Here is a 15270-nt window from a genome sequence, read left to right on the forward strand (position 1 = left end):
TCATAACTTCTTCGTTATAACTCGGATTTCGGCATTCTTTATATATCCGTAATCCTTGTCACGCCCACTACAAGTTTCTTAATAGATATCGACTTTATCTAATATTTAATTTTGACGTTCATTTTTATTCTTAATTAATTAAACCCTAATAATTAAACATAAAACACATAATTCACATAATATTCACATAATTCCTTTTCATTTATTCAAAATGAGTTACAAAGGTTAACCTAGACTATAAAGTCAATATTAATGCCTAGCCTAGAAACACGGGCATTACAAAAACTCAAGATCTAGCTACATAGATAGATAAAAATCGAGTCTTGGACACTTACAAAGGTCCAGAAGAGACTCAAACTGAAGATGAGAGCCTTACTTGATAGATTCTTGCCTCCTTCTTCTTACTTCTTCTCCTTTTGCTCCAAAATTACCACACTAGACGACAAAATGAGAGGGAAAGGTGATTGGGGTTCACAAGGGGCCGATATGGGGGTTTGGAGGCTGATAAAAGATCATCCTTAAGGACTTAAGGAGGTTTTATAGGGTGCAAAACCCTCAAATTTAGGGTTTTCCACCCAGCCTTCAACTCGTCGAGTTATCCACACCAACTCGCCGAGTTGGTCCAAAAGAATGTGCGGCCCAAAAGCCCTCCAACATGCCGATTTGAGGCTATCAACTCGCCGAGTTGGTCCAAAAGAAAACTTGCTTTTTAAGGACAAATCTCATACCTAGAAATCGGGATGTTACACCGAGATGATTGCAGTGCACACACCACCTTATTCTGCATTTTATGATTACTCTAATGTGATATGATGTATTTGATACACTTTGTTTCCACCATGGTTTTATGATAATGTCTTTTGGATAATAGTTTTATTAAATAAAAATGAAAATTTTTTGTCTTCATTTTGAGACGTTACAGATCACATCCATTTTGGCACCAAAACCGGTAGTTAGAACGGTGGTTATAAGATATAATTGATTCTTACATCATAATGATGTCACAACCGCCAGGGGCTCTGCCCCTTGGAATCCTGTACATAGGGGCATTGCCTCGTACCCCGTATTTTAAGCTCACATTTATCACTCTGAGTTTGCACCCCACACCTCCATCCTCGGTGAATAAATAGAACTCAACATATCTCAAGCTTAATAATAAATACACTAAGTGATAATACTAAAGTCACCAACACCTATAATCCTTCATTACCACGAACTTCAATTACTTCTCGCCTTCATAATAAACCGGGGGTTTCCATACAAAATCCTCAAATTTAATTATGAAATCTATCATTTTAAACTCATACATTGGAGGGATCCATTTCCATACATTACTCATTATTAAAGAGATTTTAATAAAAGTTTTTTACTTTCGTTTCTTAGTCTCCCTTACATACACACATGAGACCTTTATCGGTTTTATTCCAACTTTCTATCTGGTCTACACATAATACTACTAGTTGTAACTTGTATGTATAATTTTTTTTTCCAAATTCTTGTATCTTTCGCCCCTCCTACAGATTTTAATTTATCCAAAGTTGACTAGAAACTTATAGATATATAACATACTTGTATACATGAATTGCATTCATGTTCGCATTCTCCCGGACCACAGCTACAGTCGTCTAATGAACTTTTCTTTTTTGTTCCAGATCTTCAACACTTTACATTCTAGTGTACAATTATCAAATACTGACATCTTTTTTTGTCTACACCCCTCATAGAATTTCATTTCCTCTTACACGTGTAGCAAGTACAACTTCTTTATTTGATTAGAAGATTCCATTTCCACTTTTATTTTTGAAGTTTTCTCATTATTGTCAATATCTCTTTCGTTTCCTCTATCTATTCATCTTTATTTTTTTTACTTTGTAGCTTTCTTGACTCTCATTGTCCCTTCTTCCTCCTATTTATTTTGTGTATGTATTCAAAGGTACATAAATTCCCTTTATAACATAAGAATGAACAAAAAATATCACTTTTAACTTCCTTCAACAAATGAGTGGAACCTTTATCCATTATCTCCCTAATATTCCCATTCCATTTTATCATCTAGCCCTTGCGTTATTGTCGACATACTTTCATTATGTCCATTCATCTCTACAATCATACCTTAAAGGCTGTTGAATAAGATATTGTAACTCTATATCCAGATGATGTTTTCCACACTTTTATTGGGGGGTTTTATAGTTCAAGGAAATGTAGAAGCGGAGACTAAAGATTAAAGGAATTAATCATAAAATTTGAAAATCTGAGGATTGTCTGGTGGACGCGGCGGGCCTATTTGTTGGTCGTGACACGTCCAAGCCCTTGGGTTGAACGTGTTTTTAGGGTTTTGGGGGGTATTTAAATGCCATTAACCCCCTAGGGTTGGTTCATTCTCATCCTTTATCACATTTTGAGAGAACTTTCAGAAACCATATCCTCCATTTCTTAGTTTTGAGCCTCTCTTCTCTCATCTCATCCATTTTGTGTGCTTTTGGTGGTTCTAGAGTGAAGTATTCTTGCAATATTGATTATTGGAGCTTTGAAAGAAGATTTAAACCTCCATCTACCTTTTGTACCTTTGTAAGTTACAAAGTCCTTACTTTATTGTATTCCATCTCTGGATTTATGAGATAATGGTGTTTTGGTCCATATTTTGGTGTTTTGGTCCCTTTAATGGTTTGATATTTGAAGTTTGTACAACTACATGATATTGTAATCATATTAGACTTTATATTTGACCTTTTGGTTGAGTTTAGAAAGCATGCACAAGCTCTCTTTACTCCTTGATTGAAGAAAAATGAGATCTTGGACTTTTAAGAAACTAGAGTTCTAGATCTAGCTAGTTTGGGATGTTTTAATGGATAAAGTTGGAAAATTTATCCATTAATACATCATTTAGATCTAGATATTGAATTTGGAAGCTTGGACTTAATAGATTAAGTTATTTTGAAGTTGTTGAATTAGGGCAGACGCAACGTGTCTTTTAGGACCACGACGTGTTTCCTAGTTTTTCTCATGCACGCCTGTTTAGTGAGAAAACCCCGACTAATTTGTCTTATAGTAGAATGAAGTAAAGTACCTTGTGTTGATCAAATATGATAATGTATCCCTGTCCTAAATTAAGTCCTAAGTCATTAATAAGTAGATCTAAAAACCACTTCCATTTTTCTTTATTCTCCACACAACTACTGTTGGAATGGTGTCCAATGTCATAGCTAATTGGTAAGAATTACATTAATGGCATGGTCCTTTTTGGGTTACCCTCAATGATCCAAATTATATTAGAATATTATAAGAGAGAGATATACAAATAGTTTATAAATTATTCATGTGATGATAAATTAATTAGAAACTAGTTTGGAAATGATTTGAATTAATTAGAATTAATTTGGAATTAATTTGTGCTAATTAAAAAGTACAAGGACTAAATGTTAATTATTCAATAGTTGAATAGTTGGAAGGGATGAAAGAAAATTAGTATGGATATCCCTTGGAATTTTCGTCCAAGGCTATACAAGGAAGGGATTTGAATTTCAGATAAATTGGATTATTTAATTATTATCTTTATATGGTTTCCAGTTCAAATCAACTTTCTTTCCAAATAACCAGAAACTATAAATACCCCCTCCTTGGCACTCCTAAATTTCGTCCCACTCTACACATATAGATTTTCTCTTTTCTCTTGATTAATTCTTTAGCTAGTCTCTATTGTTCTAAGGGTTAATATTCTAACACTAATAATTTGGAATTGTTAGGTGTGAACCATTATAGGCAATCTACTTTGGTTGTTATCTTGCTTAGCTTAGTGGAATTCGAGATCTACATCAAAGGTTATTCAAGCAAATTATTTTAGCTAAAGGTTAGTAATACTTCATCCTTCTTGTAGTTGTTCATATTATTTAGGTTAAATATTCTTGTAGGTTTTAGTTGTTTGCATGCCTTAGACTAAAATACATGTTTCCGCTACCAAATAATAATCTAGGGAAGTATATAGAAAACCTATCAATTACTGCCCATGCAATGGGATAAATATCATTCTTTACATCCCTAAGAACAACACATAACAACTCCCATTTACAAATCCCTTTAGGAAAACAACCATCTAGTCCTATTATCTTTATACACCCATCCCTCAATCCCTTCTTCAATCCATCAAAGAAAACATAGAACTTACTAAAGTAGTTCTTCCCATCTGGCATATAATTCACATCAAGCTTCATAGTGGAACCTGGATTTTATCTCCTAATCTCTTCTATATATCACCACAACTTTGCATAATGGTCAACAAGGGTACCATTTGTTAGTTGCATTGCATATTTCTTAACTCTCTTGCATTGACCAATACTGACATGAATACCAAACTTCTATGTTACTGCTAATCTTATCTTTCTAACACTCATGTTTTGTCAAAGTATGATTTCTTTTGTATAATGACTCCCTATCCAGGAATAAGCGGCCATTAATCCTAACTTTTAGTTCCCTGTACACTTACGATCTACCTTTAAAGACTTGATTTATAAGCTTTCTTCTTCCCTTATCCAAGATGCCTACAACCTAAATGTGCACCTGCCCTTGTAACACTTAACCAATAATATTTTCCTATCATTTTTTTTCAAAGCAAATTTGGTACCCATTTGCAACAACATAGTTGCATAACATGGATTTTAATTGAGTTGGATCTTGGAATCTCATTCCAAGTATGAGCTTCTGCTTTTTCCTAGGTGTTGACTCATTAAAAATTAAATGTTCTTAATTCATAGGTATTGCTTCACACTCGCCATCATCATCTTTTTTGTTATCATTTGCCTCCTCCTCTTCACCACATAATTGACTAAAAAACTCATCACTCTTTGTTTTGCTCATAGTGATTCTTTCCACGTTAAATTCTACCTCCACATCTCTAAGGTTATCAATTTCTTCTTCATTTCACCACCATTAATACATGAATCCTCACCATCTTCTTCTTTTATCTCAGAACCATACTAATCTTTCACCCTTCACCGACATGGTCCACATAGAGGGAAATTATACCATCGGTTCTATAGTCATCAAAAATGAAATCATCGTAATATTCATCATGTGTAATAGGAGTAATACCATACAATAAGGTATTAGATGGCTCATAGTAGAATAACTTCTTTATACTTTCTTGCATGAAACGTTCGGGAAATGTGATACACTCAGAGTATGTCATTCTGACAAAATCATGATCAGTGAATGTGAATTTGATACCATGATTATACGGGAAAGGATTTCGAAGAAAAACACATTTGAAGTTCAGCTCCACTAGAGGATACAATTCAGTAGGGTTTGACATCGAGGTTGACATTGTCAGATGGTTGGCTGCTTCTTGACTTCGATCGGAGAAACAAGATTAAACCCTAGACTTTTTTCATTCTTGATCTCTAAGATTAGAATGAAGAGAGTAGACTTTATGTTAAATAATGTGAGGTGGATAATTGAATTACTTACGTGGATATTGATAATTTTTTTGTCTAGTTAGTTGCAAGGTTGTAGAACTCGCTATTTAGCATTCGTTCAGTCGACTGCCGAGTAGCGAGTAGTCGAGAGTACTCGATGAGTACTCAGATTCGGTAATTCATGTAGAAATATTTTTAAGGAAATTATATATGTCAAAATCATAAGTTAAAATCATAAGTTGATTGAAATATATAAAAAAATTAGATACATGTGAATACATAAAAACTGAAATACACACAATGTCTCATTTTGTGAATAATTACTGAAAATTTAAGATATATATGTAGTAGTAATCACATGTGTGTGTTAAATAATAAATCATTAAGTGTATTATACATATTAATTTTGAAATTCTTGATTTTTTCCCTCTTCTTAAGACAATTTTGACCCAGTTGGCCGAGTACTCGCCTGAGTTGACCGATTTGGTCCGAGTTTTACCGATTTTGACCGATTTCCGAGTTATTTGGCCGAGTTGGCTTAACTCGCCTTGGTAAGAGGTCGAGTTCGAGTACTCGCCCGAGTTGGCCGAGTTTTACAACACCGATTAGTTGTAATGTCACATCATGAATGCAACCAGTTGTTCCTGTTGTTTGATGCATAATGGTAAATTAAATATAACATTCTCAAAAATCACAATAAAATTCAACTTTTAAAAAAAACCCATAACCATAAATGTTTACAAAACCATTGTTTCAAAAGTGTATTTTAGTAATCAGAGTATCCCAAAATCCAAACAACATAAAACCAAAGGATGTGCACGATCATGCCTTCGTCTTGCCACATTCATCTGAAGTACATGAAACAATAAACTGAAACTGTAAGTCAAAGCTTAGTGAGTTCCCCAAAGTACCACCACACAACACATAACATATACAATCCTGCATGTTGGGTCCATAACCTCCCGGTTGGCTTACCCTGGCCCACAGCCTTCCGGTTGGATTGCCCTGCATGTCACGTACTGGGTCTGCAACCTCCCGGTTGAATTACCCTGGCCCACAACCTCCCGATTAGAATACCCTGGGCCACAACCTCTCGGTTGGATTGCCCCGATCTGTTGACTAACAGCACAAAGCAGTAGTCTCAATCCCAATATAACATGTCGACATATAAAAGATAATAAGCATATTCAGCAGACAGATAATTATACATACATAATCACATGTAGTCCTACATATCTACCAGCCTAACGTATATCAGCAACCATCATACAATCATACTGATCTACCACATACTCAATATATCATCAATCACTATATATATATATATATATATATATATATATATATATATATATATATATATATATATATATATAGAAGTAGGTTTAAATAAAAACAAAGATTATTGTGAGGACGTAAGAACGCTTTTCAGCCAATCATTTTATCCATTTAATTCAATAATAAAAAAATAGTAAAAGGGCGTTCATGGTATTTTACATATGTCATTAATACAGTATAATTAAATAATCCTATATTTTTGGAAATTGGTTTTTATCTCTCCAATTAGGCTGCCATTTATACGCATTTTATGAGATCCGATTAACGCTTCCTCAAGTTAGCCGCTTTCGGCCATTGCTGCTCTTTTCGTCCACTCGTGCAAGAAATCGATCCCCTTGTCAATGTCGTCGTCGATCAAGGTATCAACAAGTATGTTTTTCTCTTTTATGTTTTGGTAATCTTCATTTTATTTTCTTTTTTCACATCTTGCTTCATGAAATCAGAACCCTAATTCTCTGTATTTCCCATCTTGATTTCGATGGTGATTACATGTTGTTTGCGTTTCTGGGAAACAAGAGAGATCACCATGGTCAATCGGTGCAGGGAGTAGTGTATTTAGGTCACGATGATGGCAAAAAGAAGGGATGATGATGGATACTTGATGGTCACCAATTGACAGTGACAACGAATTTTGCAGCAAGTACAATCGGTTTTTCCGACAAATGAATTTATAAACATACAAGAAACCATTAAAGCAATTGTGTGGTAAGAATTTTACATTTCTCCAACTATTTCTTGTAGACTGTTCTTGATTTTCCAAGGTTTTCCTAAGCAACATGCAATAATTCTTGTATCAATGTTAGTTGTTTCTAAGAACTTGAATTGCTATTAGAAATTCACTTTTCAATTTAAACACTCTATTAAATATTCTGTATTGAATTTAATCTTTATCAAAATGTTATTTGAAATTATATTTTGAATTTAAAAAGCTCAATTTTAATCTTAACAGAAGAAGAGAGATTGATTTCATGGTTGTCCTCAATGTCGTCGATTGAAATTTCTATAATCTTTTTTGCGTTGAACTTCCATTGATTCGTATAGGTATTTTTTTCAGTTTTTTCCCTGAAATTTTACTTTTTTATCCCTCCGTTCAATTAATTAGTTGGACTTCATGTCACAATTCTATTTATCTTCAATATGAATTTCACTTGTATTTTGCTTTTCTTTTTGTTTGGGTTTTGATTAGTCATATTTAATGCTTAATATAAAAATTCTATTAAGAATAGTAAGTTTTTATATGTGAATACTCTATACTGAATGTTTTGTCAAAAGCATATTTATATGTAAATACTTTGTAGTGATATCATGTTATATGTTTAATGCTTTTTAAATAGATTATTTAACTGTCACTTGAATATTTGTTGCCTGAATGAATGGATATTGCTTTAAAATTTTCATGTGTGAATTTGTATGTATGTGGTTTTTCATGTACATACAGTATTCATGTTTGTATAAATGAATATTTGATGATTTTATTGAATTGTGTTATGCAGGTGGGTTGATGAAGCAATTCCAAGTCGAGTTGATGAAGTTTTTCTGGATGCACCATGAGTACTTACACAAGAACTTATAGATAAACATTAGATTGTGTGTGCGTTTATTCTATTATGAATATTGTATGTGTGTATAATCTATTCTGTAATATTTATGTTTTATCCTATGTAAATTATATGTATACATATTCTGTCATAAATATTTATATTTTTCTCTATGAAAATTATGTGTGTGTATTCTACCATGAATATTTATGCTTTTCTTTAAAAAAATTGTATCTTAATATATTCTGTCATGAATATTAATGTTTTGTCTATGAAGATTATGTGTGTGTTTATATATGAATAATAATATGTTTCAAATTCATATCACGAATTTAATATTCATATAAGAATTTTTTAAAAATATTGCACATTTTGATTAGAATATACCAACATTGTAAAATAATAATTGTAAATTGAAATTTCGAATTATATCAGAACTTGCACGTTTTCAATTTTGAAATTTAATTTGTTTTGTTTTAAATCTAGTATTTCAAAAGCTCCATTAAAAACTCCTCAAAAATAGGAAACTAATTATATTTCCATATTTAATTTTTAGCTATTTTACCAATTTACCCTTATTTCGAAATAAATAATATTTTTTTTATTTTTTAATTCACAAATTACCTAATTTAATAACAGAAATCTAAGCCATCTATTATTTTGATCTAATGGTTGATAGGTGTTCTTACATTCTCACAATAATATTTGTTCTCACATGAACTATCCTCTCTCTATATATATATATATATATATATATATATATATATATATATATATATATATATATACAGAGAGAGAGAGAGAGAGATAAAATGATATCACTCCAATGGGTCGGCCTTGGTGCCTTCGACCCACAAGTACAGCGAGGAAAAGTCATCTCTCAGTCTGAAAAAGATCGATGAATAGGACACAGCTCCGAATCTCAACCCAACGGTAACCTAATCATCAGATAATGACTAGTCTCAATTACAACTCAAAATACCCAAAATACCCTCAGGTCAAACCATGTCCAAAGTCAAAATCAATCCACACTCAAAATTCCAACAATCCACTAATCACGTCATGACCCCTAGTGGTCACGTCGTGACCTAATAAGTCCAAAATAGTCGAGGAACCCCATCCTCACGTCGTGATACCCTTATGTTCACTTCTTGAGAACGCTCTAATCAGAAGTTCTTAATGAACCTCTAAATCTCTTTTGGCCCATCAACCAAATCCCCCATAGAGTCTTATTTACTACAAAACATCATAAGAATCGTGGCTTTTTGGACATGCATGTCCAATGCATGTCCCAAACAATAGTTAGGGGACAAAAATGAAAAATGGCATCAAATCTCATGCAAGAGCCATAAAACTCAATCATCTTCCAGATCTAGCATCTATACTACTCAAAGGACACTAGAGATCCATAAAGTTGGCAACTTTATGGCTTTTAACCATTACATCATCTTGAACATGAAGGATTAAGCATAAAAACTTATATATAAGCTTATGGACTCATAAAGCAATAGACTTAAAACTCACAAAAGGTCCCGAAGATGTGTAAATGCTTGGTGGTGAGACTTGAACGCAGAAACAATGGGCTAGATGCTCTTCCTCTTCTTTTCCTTGGCTAAAATCACCACAAATAAGCTTCAAGATCAAATATGGATGCTAGGGTTTCAAAGGGGAGTGCAAATAGGTGATGGAGGATGAGGGTGGGCTAACCCTAACCCTCACTTCCTTTAAAGACGGAAATAAAACCCCCAAAATTAGGGTTTCCTCTCAGGCAGTCCTTACGTCGTGAGCCAATATGTGCTCACGTCGTGAGCCCAAAAGTGATGTGTGTACTCATTAAACTCCTCACGACACGACATACATTCCTCACGTCATGAGTAGGGTTAAATCCTTTGAAATTTTAAACTTGACAATTGCTCACCTGAACTGAATTTTACATTAAAATATAATTTCTTATTTTAAAAGCTAATTGCATAAAAACTTAAATGAATTAATAGATAAAAGGGCAAATTGCAAGAAAGTCACCATATTACCACGAAATTTCGATTTTGACACCACGTTATTTTTTCGCAATTATGTCATTATATTAACAATTTTGTTGCAATATCAATCAAATGACCGGTTCTCCATGTTCTCCGTGTATCCATTTTTCCTGAACGGCAATAAAGTCATTAAGTTTACCAAAATTTCGATTTTGACAATGAGTTTCAAATTGCAAGAAAGTCATTATATTACCACAAAATTTTCATTTTGACACCGAGTTTTTTTTCTCAATTATGTCATTACATTTACAAATTTGTTGCAATGTCAATCAATTGACCGATTTAGGAGATGTTATTGTGGTTAAGAAGCTTGATTTAGAAACTCGATTTATACAACACATAAATGAATGTCGGTCCAATGGTTCAAACTTACTTACAAGTCAACGAAAAGGGCATGGTCACCCTTTCAGGAGATGTTATTGTGGTTTAGAAGCTCAATTTGTATCAAACCCAATTTCACACATCTTTTTAGGTCAATCAAGTGGTTCAAACCACTTAAAAGTCAGCGAAAAGGGTGTACTCATCCATTCATCCTTTTAGGTGAAACTTTTTATTATAATATATAATGTTTAATTCTCGTCAAAGTATTTCTTTACAAATGACATCCAAATGTCAATCTAGTGGTAACTCACTTGAAAGCCAGTGAAAAGGGCGTACTCACCCTTTTAGGAGATGTTATTATGGTTTAGAAGTTTGATTTGTACAACAAGTAAATAGAGACCCCTAAAATGTCGATTCAGGAGATGCTTAGTGAGTTTGAACCACTAAATCGACCCTGTAGAGGTCTTCATTACTTGTTGTACAAATCGAGCTTCTAAACCACAATAACATCTCCAGAAATGGTGACTATACCCTTTTCACTTACTTGTAAGTGAGTTTGAAGCATGTGACCGACCTTTATTTATTTGTTGTACAAATCGAACTTATAAATTGAGTTTCTAAACCACAATAAAATCATATGAACCGGTCAATTGGTTGACATTGCAACAACATTGTAAATATAATCACATAATTGAAAAAAAAAAAACTCGGTGTCAAAATTAAAATTTTGTGGTAATATAGTGATTTTCTTGCAAATTTAAACCCGGTGTCAAAATCGTAATCTTGATATATTTAGTGTTTAGGAAAAGTGGTTATCGAAAGAACATGAAAAATCAGTCATTTTGTTGATATTGCAACAAAATTATAAATATAATGACATAATTACGAAAAAAATAATAATTTGGTGTCAAAATAAAAAATTTATAATATTATAAGTCCTAGATAAAATAACCAAATTTCATTATACTATCAGCATTTTTCAGAAAAAGAATAATAATAATAATATTAATAATAATAAATAAAAATGGAAAAAGAATACAAGGAACAACCAAAGCCAATCTCATCGTCAAGACCTGTATATTTGCATTTCCAATGTGTAAATTTTCATGCTTTTTAGGCACCCATCCAATTAACACGTGTCTTTCTTCTCTCTCTACCCCTGCTTTCTCGCTCTAACTTTGTTCCCTCCATCACTTCCCTTTGTAGAAGAAATTATTGACAAAAAACCAAAAAAGTGATGAAAAATAGATTGATACATCGATAAAAAAAGAATTCCCCATCATTTACTCAAATGGGTCTTCTTTCTCATCTTCAATCCCCATCCTTTTCCATTCAATTTTGCTTTCTAGGGTTTTGAATGCGTTTATGCTACGAAGCATCACAATTGCTTTATTTGGGTTGTTTCAATTGATGTTTGCTGGCTTTATCGAATTGGGTTCAGATGAAAAGGCGATATGGGTCTCTGATCTGACGTTTGTGTTATTATGATATGCTCTGTTATTCAAAGGTCTTTATTTCCCCGCTTTTCTTGAAGGCCGTGTAATACACTCCATTTCCGAGGTTTGTAGAGATTGAAAGAGACAAGCAATTATCTTTATAGGGGATATTTCCACCGGACGCAACGTTTTCGCATGGATGCGCTTGATTTTCTAGGGTTCAATTTTGGGCGAAATTCAGGAAATAAATGATGGCAATGGTTGGGGGCGAAATGGAGAAGGATGTCGAATCTAAGCTGCATATTCAGGACAATTCAGCTAACCATGGGGGCAAAGATATCAATAAATCTAACAGCTTTAAATTTAGGGCACCACAAGAGAATTTCACCATCCAGGATTTCGAAATGGGGAAGATCTATGGCGTTGGTTCTTACTCAAAGGTCCATTTTTGATTATTTTATTGATTATATTTTGAATTATCAATTCTTTATCTCAATAGTAGCTCAATTATTACGTTGCTTATTTGTTAATTTTGACTTGTGGGTCAATGTTTGCGTATCTTCTATCCATTTATCATTCACCCTACAGTTTTTTATTGACCTATTCTTACAAAAATAATCTTGTTGCATATTTGGATTCTTTTGCAATATATGCTATATAAACATTGCAATTTGACATTATCAGGTTGTAAGAGCAAGAAAGAAAGACACAGGAAAAGTTTATGCTTTAAAGATCATGGATAAAAAATTCATAACTAAAGAAAATAAAACTGCTTATGTGAAACTAGAGAGGATTGTATTGGATCAGCTGACTCATCCTGGAATCGTGCAACTCCATTTTACATTCCAAGATACTTTTTCACTATGTAAGCACAGTTTTTTTGTGGATTTTGTTAATCTTATATTACCCTAAAATTCCTTTGTTATATATATATATATATATATATATATATATATATATATATATATTTATGTTTTGAATCTTTATATATTGAAGACATGGCACTCGAGTCCTGTGAAGGTGGAGAACTTTTTGATCAAATAACAAGGGTAAGTATTTGTAGTTATGTTCTCTTTAGTTTGTATATTTTTCATTGTAAGATATTTATTAAATTGTTTTTTTTTTTTTTACAGAAAGGTCGATTGACAGAGGATGAAGCTCGCTTTTATGCAGCTGAAGTTATAGATGCTCTTGAATACATACATAATTTAGGTCTCATACATCGAGACATTAAGGTATCACAATTGAAAATCTTGTTTTATTTTAATGTAATTGCTACCATTTATAAATTATAATCACACACACACACATTGAATAACTATTTCTGAATTCTGACATGATGTTAATAACAGCCAGAGAATCTGCTTCTTACATCAGATGGACACATAAAGATTGCTGATTTTGGTAGTGTAAAACCCATGCAAGATAGCCAAATAACAGTCCTTCCAAATGCAGCATCAGGTTTCCTTTTTTTTTTTATTCTTTTTTCTTTTTTCTTTTTCATGTGTTAAAATCATTATATTCTTCTTCTTCTTCAGATGACAAGGCATGCACATTTGTGGGGACAGCTGCTTATGTCCCTCCAGAAGTATTGAATTCCTCTCCTGCAACTATCGGGTGAGTATTGTTCTTGTTTATCATTCACTCTTTATTGTTTTCATATTGTGGAAATGACTTTTATGCCCCTTGTAAACAGAAATGATCTGTGGGCACTTGGATGCACATTGTTTCAGATGCTATCTGGAACTTCTCCATTCAAAGATGCAAGTGAGTGGCTCATTTTTCAACGAATTATCGCCCGTGATGTCAGATTTCCAGAATACTTTTCTCATGATGCCAGAGATCTCATTGATAAATTATTGGTAACATTAACATTCAAATCATGTTATTCTTTTATTTATGTTTTTTTCTTCTTTTTAACAACTTAAATCACAAAAATAAAAAAATAAAATTGCAGGATACTGATCCTACAAAAAGACCTGGTGCAGGGCGTGATGGTTATAACTCACTAAAAAATCATCCTTTCTTTCAAGGAATTGATTGGCATAATATAAGATCACGAAGTCCTCCTAAACTTGTATTTGAGAAGGTATTTTTAAATGTCTATGGAGACCAAAGTCATTGTTTTTTTTAATAATTACTAATGTTAAAAATGTTGGAATACAGGGTCACACGGGTGGTAGGACAAGTGGGGGCGATGACACACCAGATTCCTCTTGGAATCCCACACATATTGGTGACGGAATCGGAATTGGAAATACCTTTTCCGATGTTACATCTTCTTCTGATATTAGCCATATAACTAAACTCGCGACAATAGACTCATTTGACTCAAAATGGTAAAATATAAATTTTGTTATTAAGCTTGATTTTCTTACAATGTATGTTGCTATTATGGGTAGAAAATATAAATATGTTGCTATATAGGTACATTCCTATTCCTTACAAAGTATGATCTCACAAAATATGGAACATGAAGGATGATGACTAAATGTTTTGACTTATTTTGACTTGTCAACAGGCAAGAATTTTTGGAGCCAGGTGAATCTATTCTTATGATTTCAATGGTGAAGAAACTGCAAAAACTATCAAGCAAAAAAGTGCAACTTATTTTGACCAATAAGCCAAAGTTGATATATGTGGACCCCTCAAAGCTAGCTGGAAAAGGGAACATGATATGGTCTGATGATCCCAATGATCTTAGCATCCAAGTTTCAAGCCCTTCACATTTCAAAGTTTTCATAGTGAGTCCTTCGCTTTTCCCCCTATGTCACCTTTTTACTCAACCTAAAAATTTAACACGAGATTGCCCAAAAAGAATTTCTCATTAAATGTTGTCTAATGAGTGATATACAGAAAATATATTTGTATATTATATTTTATTATCTTGTTTGATTTTTATGCAGCCGAAGAAAGTGATGTCATTTGAGGATCCAAAGCAGAGAGCTTATCAATGGAAAAAGGCAATTGAAGCCCTTCAAAACCGATGATTTTTCTATTCTATTTGGTTTGTTTACACATTCTTTTCATGTAACATTAATGCTGGACCTTGGGAATCCTATGAACAGTTGGATTCTGCTGAGGAATTTGTTTTATTTAAGAAAAAAAAATTGATTGTTTTATTTATAACAAAAGTCATCCATCTCACAACTCACAAGTATGAGCTTCTTTCCACCGTGTTACTTTTATA

At 32.9% G+C, this 15270-nt stretch overlaps 1 protein-coding gene across 1 annotated transcript; it reads left to right on the forward strand.

The window, feature by feature from the left end:
- The first annotated feature begins 11750 nt into the window (after window positions 1–11750).
- LOC145129351 (3-phosphoinositide-dependent protein kinase 2-like) lies at window positions 11751–15254 on the forward strand. The gene is made up of 11 exons (XM_079064047.1): window positions 11751–12520; window positions 12765–12945; window positions 13077–13129; window positions 13214–13315; window positions 13433–13541; window positions 13619–13697; window positions 13777–13942; window positions 14038–14169; window positions 14247–14419; window positions 14602–14824; window positions 14987–15254. The coding sequence occupies exons 1-11, from the start codon at window positions 12329–12331 to the stop codon at window positions 15068–15070; spliced, it is 1494 nt and encodes a 497-aa protein (XP_078920173.1). The 5' UTR covers window positions 11751–12328; the 3' UTR covers window positions 15071–15254.
- The last annotated feature ends 16 nt before the right edge of the window (window positions 15255–15270 follow it).

The sequence above is a fragment of the Lactuca virosa genome, chromosome 8 (assembly GCF_052849685.1).
Source record: "Lactuca virosa cultivar CGN04683 chromosome 8, Lactuca_virosa_CGN04683_v6, whole genome shotgun sequence".
NCBI lineage: Eukaryota > Viridiplantae > Streptophyta > Magnoliopsida > Asterales > Asteraceae > Lactuca > Lactuca virosa.